Source organism: Convolutriloba macropyga, chromosome 6 (assembly GCF_964194025.1).
Source record: "Convolutriloba macropyga chromosome 6, txConMacr16.3, whole genome shotgun sequence".
Classification (NCBI taxonomy): domain Eukaryota; kingdom Metazoa; phylum Xenacoelomorpha; order Acoela; family Convolutidae; genus Convolutriloba; species Convolutriloba macropyga.
This window is the reverse complement of record NC_134473.1, coordinates 29,668,010-29,675,566: the sequence shown is the minus strand read 5'-3', so window position 1 is coordinate 29,675,566 and position 7,557 is coordinate 29,668,010. Positions and strand designations below refer to the sequence as shown.

The window sequence follows — 7,557 nt, the reverse complement described above, 5'->3', positions numbered from 1 at the left end:
CAACTTATTCACGTAAACGGTGAGCACAATCATACTGCTTCTATTGGAAAGCAGGCCACGGGAAAAGTTATAAAAGAGATCAAAGCCCTGAAAGAAAACTTTATTCCCGCAGCAGCCGTAGCTTCTGCAATTTTACCAATAACTGACGTTCTCTCGACCCAGTATGCGTTGCCGTCAAAACCAAAATTAATACAAACATCGCAGCGTTTAAGAAAGAATATGCAAACAGAGTCAATTCATGAACCGTCGGACCGCCATTTTGATATACCAGATACGTTTCAAGAGTTTTTGCAATACGACAGCGGCAAAGATGACCACGAGCGCATTTTGATCCTTGGTGATCTGTATATGCCATCGATTCTCGAAGGTTCAAAGTTTTGGCTCGCGGAAGGAACCTTTAAATTATCGCACAAAAACTTCTATCAAATTTACACTCTTCATGTGCATATTCTAGGTATTGCTCCTGCTTGTTTGTATGCCCTCCTTCCGAACCAAAACGGAAAAAACGTACAGCCGATTATTTGATGCCTTAGAAACCTTCGCCCCAGATTGTAAACCCGATAAGGTTCTGTTCGATTTTGAAATTAATTGCCCCAATTAACGCCTTCCAAAAACACCATCCAGCTTCAATATTATCGGGCTGCTATTTCCATCTAACCCAAAACTTTGTTAGGAAAATTGGAGAACTTGGACTACAGAAAAAGTTGTGTCAGAAAATCATGAAAAGATCCTGGCATTCAAAATGATCCCTGCTCTAGCTTTCGAAGAAAATGAGGAAAGAGAAAAATCTTTTGAATTGATTGTCGAGGAAATAACTAATGTTACGGCTCAACAGCATTTATAGCTTCGTTATTGAGAAAAAAGACGAGCTTTGTTTATAATTCCAATCAAATTATATCAAGTGTCCACTATTGAACCGTCCTCTTATTTACCCACAATTCTGGAATCAAAGAGACGTAACCATCGAGGGAATTGCGAGAAAAACTAATGCTGTTGAGCGCTGGTATTATGGGATACAAGTCACGTTCAGCGGATCCCACCCCGGAATTTGGAAACTTTCGGTTAACTTGCAAAAAGATGCTTCGGGGCTTAAGTTAAACTTTTGAATGCCTCATCCGCGCAAAAATATCCAAAATAGAAGTATGAGAGCTTGAAAGCTTGAAAGGTGCAGAACTCGATTGAGATTTACAGGAAGGAAACTTATATTCATTTTTTCAGGGCTATTGCCAGTTTGAAGTGTATTTAAAACATTATTTTAATCGTTTTCGCGTTATATTAAATTTGAAAACTCTCGCCCTTGTTGTCGAAGCCTCAAATTGTGACTCATTAGGAAATAAGATCCCGGGTGTTAACACTATGAGGTGATCCCTAATTGGGAACACAGTTCTGTTAAACACGCGGCTAAATTTCGTTAAACACGCGGCTAAATTTCTGTTAAATACGCGGCTAAATTTCGTTTTGATTTGCTAATTTATACCAGCTCAGAAAGTAGGTTTTAAAATTTAGCTTTCATCTTTTCATTTGAAAAGTACCGGTTCTTCTGTCTTCTAGAACAGGACAGTTTTTTAAATTTTTTTGATTCAAATCAAAGTGAAACATAAAAGTAGTCCAGACTTGTCGAGTGCTCTTTTTCGAACAAAATTATTGCTCTAAAAGCAGTCTCGTCATTATTCATCGATTTCAAACAAACGCAAGATGTTCAAAGTTGCACTCTTAAGTCAGTAGTTTTGTGCTATTTAAGCCCTTTAGCTTTGCTAATTGTTCTTTTGGACGCCGAAATAGATTTTAAAAATTCTGTGTTAAACCAAAGAACCGCCCTTAACAAAATGAAGTTATCTTCTCCAGTAAGTTTTGGTGAATCGCGTACTAGACACTAGTAAGGTGCAAGGCTCTAAGAGAGCAGCTCAGCCGTTTTTAAAGACGAGAAGTTAAAAGGACCAGGCGAAAAATCAGTCAAGAGTAAAATCGCATAAAAAAGAGCACAGGACTAATCTAATTGCTACAAACTTCGTTTGATATCAATTAATCTCCCGCATTCATTGAGATGACTATGCAGATTTTGCGCACCTGGTCTTGACTATGAAGAGTTTGCGCACCACTTTTATTATTCAAGAATGTCTGATATCATTTGGTTTACAATGTTTGGTCCAAATAATCCTCTATTGTTTGAATTTCATTTACAAAGTATGTAGTTTAAAAGAATTAAGACCAGCCAGCAAAAATTGAATGATTAAAAGTTTCACTTATTTCTGTTTAGGATGTGTTTCCCCCAAAAAAACTTATAATCAGCGGTACCAAAAACTGAAGTTTTGCAAAAAAAAATATCATGTACCTTGTCAGAACTTCGTTTGAGAGTATGGAGAATGGCAGAAGACAGACAGCTGCAATTGAACATGCGAGAGAGAAGGTGCACAGATAGTAAGGGATCTTGTAAACAAGGAGAAAGAAAGAAGAGTTTCCCAGCTGGGACTGCAACTGCTGGTCATTACTGTTGTGATTGCTGAGATACACTGATGACACTGTGGTCTCGCAGTCGAGAAGGTAGTAGTCCTCACTTTCGGGTTCACGCTAGAACAACGTAAGAATTCAAGATTAGTGATAATTTTAGCGTCAACGCAATCACCCTGTTATTATTTGGATACAATTATTGAACAGAATTTACTGGAAAAGTTTAACAGACGTCAAAAGTTGCGCACTCATGTAATTCGAATCCAATTTGTCACGTGAATGAAACCTCTTCTGAATAGAAACAAAGCAAAACAAAAAAATTCCCTTGAGTTCCTGATACCTAAGTCAACCAGCACGCAAAACTCAAAATATTGAGCTAAAAAATGTCAACACTGCAAACCTTGAAATGTGAGATGAGATGATGGGCAATAGCATAGAAACCAAGAAAGAATAGACAAGACACAAGTATGGCTCTGATAGTATTATGAAACAGTTCCTCTTCCGCCTCCACATCAATGCCTCCTACAGGAGATTCTGGAGGAATTACGGTTGATTTTGGATGTGCTCCTCCGAAGTCATACTCCGAACTGGCCATCGGTCAAAACATAGTCGATCTCTGAAATAGCTCATATAGCATACCTTTGACCCCAATTCAGTCGAATTTTTCTCCATGCCATTTATCATAGTTCTCTGAGATATAGCTGCCTTTATATGGAAAGTCATCGGTGCAATTCGTTTTGATTCTTTTTAAAGTTCTGCAACTTCAACAACTTAAGAAAATATTCGTCTAAGGGATCATTTTTTACCTCATTCCAAATGAACAATTTTGTGCATAATTCCTTTCAATGTATATATATTTACAGAAAAAGTTTATTTGAAAATATATTTTAATTCAAAATAGTAATTGAAAATGCGTATGGACATGTTAATGATAAAATTATCCGGAATATGGGAATGTCATCCACTGAGTTCATCTCAAATGCCGCCAAAACCTAAAGCATTGTCCAATCGAAATAACTTTTTTGTTTTATTCCAAGTGTATCTAAAGATGATGCACGCCCTTCCCCAAGTAGGATAAAAAATATTCCGAAGTTCTTCATTGTGTTCCTACACACTTCTCACGAGTATTACGCACATCTCTCAATCTGCAAGCTTCCATGTCTAACGTTTTAGTTCTCAACTCCACATTTTTATCTTCAAGCAGTAGTCGCAGCCGTGTAATCTCTTGTTGATACTCTTGCAGCGTTGTTTCGAAAATCTTGATCTGCTCTAGCATGGCTTTAGACTCTTCAGTTTTGCATTCCGAGTAAACTGCTGCGTCGTTTTCCTGCTGCAATAACTTTTGTTCTAATATTCCCACCTTTGATTCTAAACTTATATTCCTCTGTCTGAGATCACTCAATTCGCGTCGGTACGAAATGATAGTTATCTGATCTTCGTTTGCACTTCTTTGTTCAAGCTGCATTTTGGTTATTTTCTCTTCATATTTATGGTGAACTTCACTCATGAAGAACAACTCTTTAGTCAACGTTTGCAATTGATTTTCTATCAAAGCCTGGGCATCAACTTTCCTTGTTAACTTATTTCTGATTTCTGAATATTCAAATATTTTTGCTTTGATCTGAGCATTCTCCGCTGATAGTGTGGTGTTCTTCTTTTTCTCACTCGTCAATTCTTCTTTGATTCTGATTAACTGTTTTTCATTTGCTGTTGAGGACTCCTTGGACAAAAATAAGTCTTCCGAAATTTCGTCAATTTTCAGTTTCAAATCCCCATTTTTGCTATCTAAGTCTTGCAGTGTTTTCATCAGACGTTTGTTTTCATTTTCTTGCTTTTCTAAACGTCCCTTTAAATTTTCAACTTGCAATTCTAGATTCCTAAGCTTTGTTGTGCTTTCCTCTATCTTTTTCCGACTTGAGCTTAATTTGGACTTTAATAAGTGACTGGTGCTCCGCTCAAGCATCAATTCAGCTTTTAATTTGCTGTCAATTCTTTCACCGTTCTGCATAGGTGTTATAAGGCTCTCGAAACTAGTAACTGGAGCACTTGTTTCCAAATCTCGGACCTGGCAAAACGGGCACACAAACTTCTGGTCTCCAGTACCATTTTGACTCCCTCTATGCTGACTATTATCTTTCAACTGGCTATTAAATATATCCTCTGGATTCTGGAACGAACATAATTCATCACCGACAGCCGCAGAATGTGAAAAAACGTAAGCACCAACCGGTAAATTGGCAAAAACTGACTGCAGAAAAGTCAACTGTAAATCACCTTTCGTTTCTGCAACAGTTTTGACAATGTCCTTCATTGAGTTAAGGCAGTACGACGGAAACAGAAAATAAATTTTCTGAAGCAAGCTAGAAAACGATTGCAAAAATCCAATATTCTGTTTGTTTGAATTATCAAAGAATACACCATTCAGTGATATCAGCAAAAGGGTTTCAAATAAGAGATTCAGGTTTCTGGCAACGAGAGCAGGCTTAAAAAAAGTAAGTCCACTTAGAAACCAGAGGCAATTAGTAATAACTTCAATCGATCCTGAAGGTACTGATTTTGAAAGACATGATTCAATGAATTGGTTTCTTGTTTCAAGATAATCCAGAAACTTTTCTGATAACAGCTGGTTAGATAAACAATCAATTGAAAGCTGAAGAGCATTTCGGAATATAAGCGAGTTCTCGACATCATCAAAACATACAATTAATTCATTACCAAGTCCTCGAACGTCTAATCCGATTCCGCATTCAAATATTGCATCCGATGAGAAGTCATCAGAAAGAAGCAATTCTCTGAACATCTTCCTCCATGATGAAGTTTTATCTGCTGCCCCATCCATCAAACAAAAATGACAGCACGTTGATTTAAACAATTCATCATCTGAAATCAGAGCTGTATATTCATATACAAAAACAGATAGGGTCTTTCCCATTATAACCCCCCATGAAATTATAGCCCCCCATTATGGTATATTTATCATGATTGGGGGCTATAGGTTATCTGACCACTAAGCTGGGGGGGGGGGGGGGCTATAATGGGAAAGACCCAACAGATTTTAGTTGATTTTTTACCCACAAGACAAAGGAGTAAATTGAAAAAAAAGCTCCTCAAAAAGGGTAATCGGGTTTTTCCCATTATAGCCCTCCAAGAAATTAGAGCCCCCATTATGGTGTATTTACCATTATTGTGAGGGAGGGTTGTTGTTATAGGCGCTGAGCCGCGGGTAACCCGAGAGTTCTCCGCGCTAGCTCAAGCATACCACAGAGGTCCGTTGACAGGACGTCCAGGCCATTGGTTTCAAAGCCGAATATCTCCTCTGTGCGCAAGGGTTCCGGGAGAATCAAGGAGCCAGTCCTCTAAGGTCTGGTCGTCTCCTTTGCAGAGATCAAAAATGGGGTCCGTGTTTGTGTTCAGCAGATGGCTGTAGGCAGCCAGCAGAGTGGAGTGCCCCGCTCTTAGCTGGGCTATTATCACAGCTTCTTTGCGGGATTTCAGACATTTTTTTATCAAGTTTGGAACTGTACCCGCGATATGTCTGGGCTACCCGGTGGTGTTCCGCTTTTCCGTCTTTGATACTCCTCTGGATGTGTGCCGCGGAATCTGGGAGTGGCCAGGGATTCATTGGATAAGTATCGTGTTCCCATTTTTGTCCAGCGATTGTTGGACCCGTGACGTACAGACTTCAAAGTTATCTAGGGATAGGGAGGGTGTACAGGTTATCTGATCAGTAAGCTTGGGAGGTTGGTAAAGACCCCAGTCAATTCGGGGATAGCAAGTCAACTCCTATATTAATGTAAAAATTTTGACAGTAGGAAGAAGTTAATTTCTTTGATGGTGACGCATTGTAAAACAAGAAACAACTTATATTTAAACCATCAGAGAGGACCCTCGTTAGGTATCAACCTATGCTTGGATGACTCAGAGAATTTATGAGAGATACAATCTCGTGAAGATTATGATTACGTCTTTATAATTTATTCTTGATTTCATCTTACGGAGGATTTTTTTGTGCTCATTGGCACCGGACCGCTTGAAATCCACAGGGAGGTCTCCACAACTTATCAGTTCATTCAGTAGAGTAGTTCCACTGAAAGTCAACGAACTGTTCTGGACTTGGTTTCTGATGCTTGGCACAAGGTAAAAACCGAGACTCGAACCCCGGGTATCATTGTTATTTCCCACGAATATTTCAGAGAGTTTACCCTCTTTCCTCGCTACATTTAGACAGAATTTGATGAGTTCATCGATATAAATTTCGTAGATATTTGGAATTTGATCACTGGTAAAGAGTTCTTCAGTTGATTCTCTGGGCGACATGCAGTTAATCAATCTCAGAATTCTCTTCTGTATTAAATGAATAGGTTCCAGTTGCAATATCCGTGAACTGTGTACGGTTACGGTTTGGGTGTTTTCTTTAAGCACTTTAAACCTCGGGATTGCTGATGAAAATTCTCTAAGTCTAAGACTTTAATTTAATTATGATGTTGTAAAGATTCAAACGGTTTAATAGAGTTAGAATTATTGATAAGAAATACAAGAAGTTTCAAAAGATGAGAAGATGTAAAGCCAATTAGAGAAAGGCAGCTCAATTATATGAGGTTAAGTTTCAAATATGTTCTTTGGTTTTGGTCGTATCAATGGTTGATTAACCTTAGGTTATTTTTTACCCATTTTCTTTGATCTTTTTTAGATTTTCTCATATTTATTTTCTACCGCACGGGTCCCTGTTAGTTAAACTGACAGATAAAAGGTTTACCTGCCTGACGAATCCCGTCAAGAACAATCATTCTTTGACAAGTCCCGTCAAGATAAAATTCCGTGATGATTCCCAGCATTTTTTATGATGCTTTTTTTATATTGCTAAAATCTGGTTTACTCTTAGTAACCATCTCTTTTTGTTCTCCCATTTATTATGAAAATTTCGTACAGTGCGTTCAATATGTACTTTATGAGCATGTCATACATTAAATTCTATGGTTTACTACACTGCCTCCCTCAGAAAATTTGAATGTTCCACTCACTCACAAGCAAGAGTTTCAAACGTCCATTTTCGAGTTCTTATATTCCTCTGCTTTTTCAATCCCATACTTGTCATAAATATTACGAGCC

General features: G+C 38.1%; 2 protein-coding genes across 2 annotated transcripts in view; both read right to left on the bottom strand.

The window, feature by feature from the left end:
- Nucleotides 1-3,060, bottom strand: part of LOC142341285 (protein LMBR1L-like) — a 43,558-nt gene extending 40,498 nt beyond the window's left edge. Inside the window, exons 1-2 of the mRNA XM_075392203.1 lie at nt 2,849-3,060; nt 2,333-2,568 (exon numbers count right to left, since the gene is read on the bottom strand). Of these exons, the coding sequence (XP_075248318.1) occupies nt 2,333-2,568; nt 2,849-3,043 (431 nt within the window). The 5' untranslated portion in view covers nt 3,044-3,060. The remainder of the gene's footprint in view (nt 1-2,332; nt 2,569-2,848) is intronic.
- Nucleotides 3,061-3,317: 257 nt separating this feature from the next.
- Nucleotides 3,318-5,324, bottom strand: LOC142340921 (uncharacterized). The gene has a single exon (XM_075391698.1). The coding sequence runs from the start codon at nt 5,285-5,287 to the stop codon at nt 3,545-3,547; it is 1,743 nt and encodes a 580-aa protein (XP_075247813.1). The 5' UTR covers nt 5,288-5,324; the 3' UTR covers nt 3,318-3,544.
- Nucleotides 5,325-7,557: the final 2,233 nt, after the last annotated feature.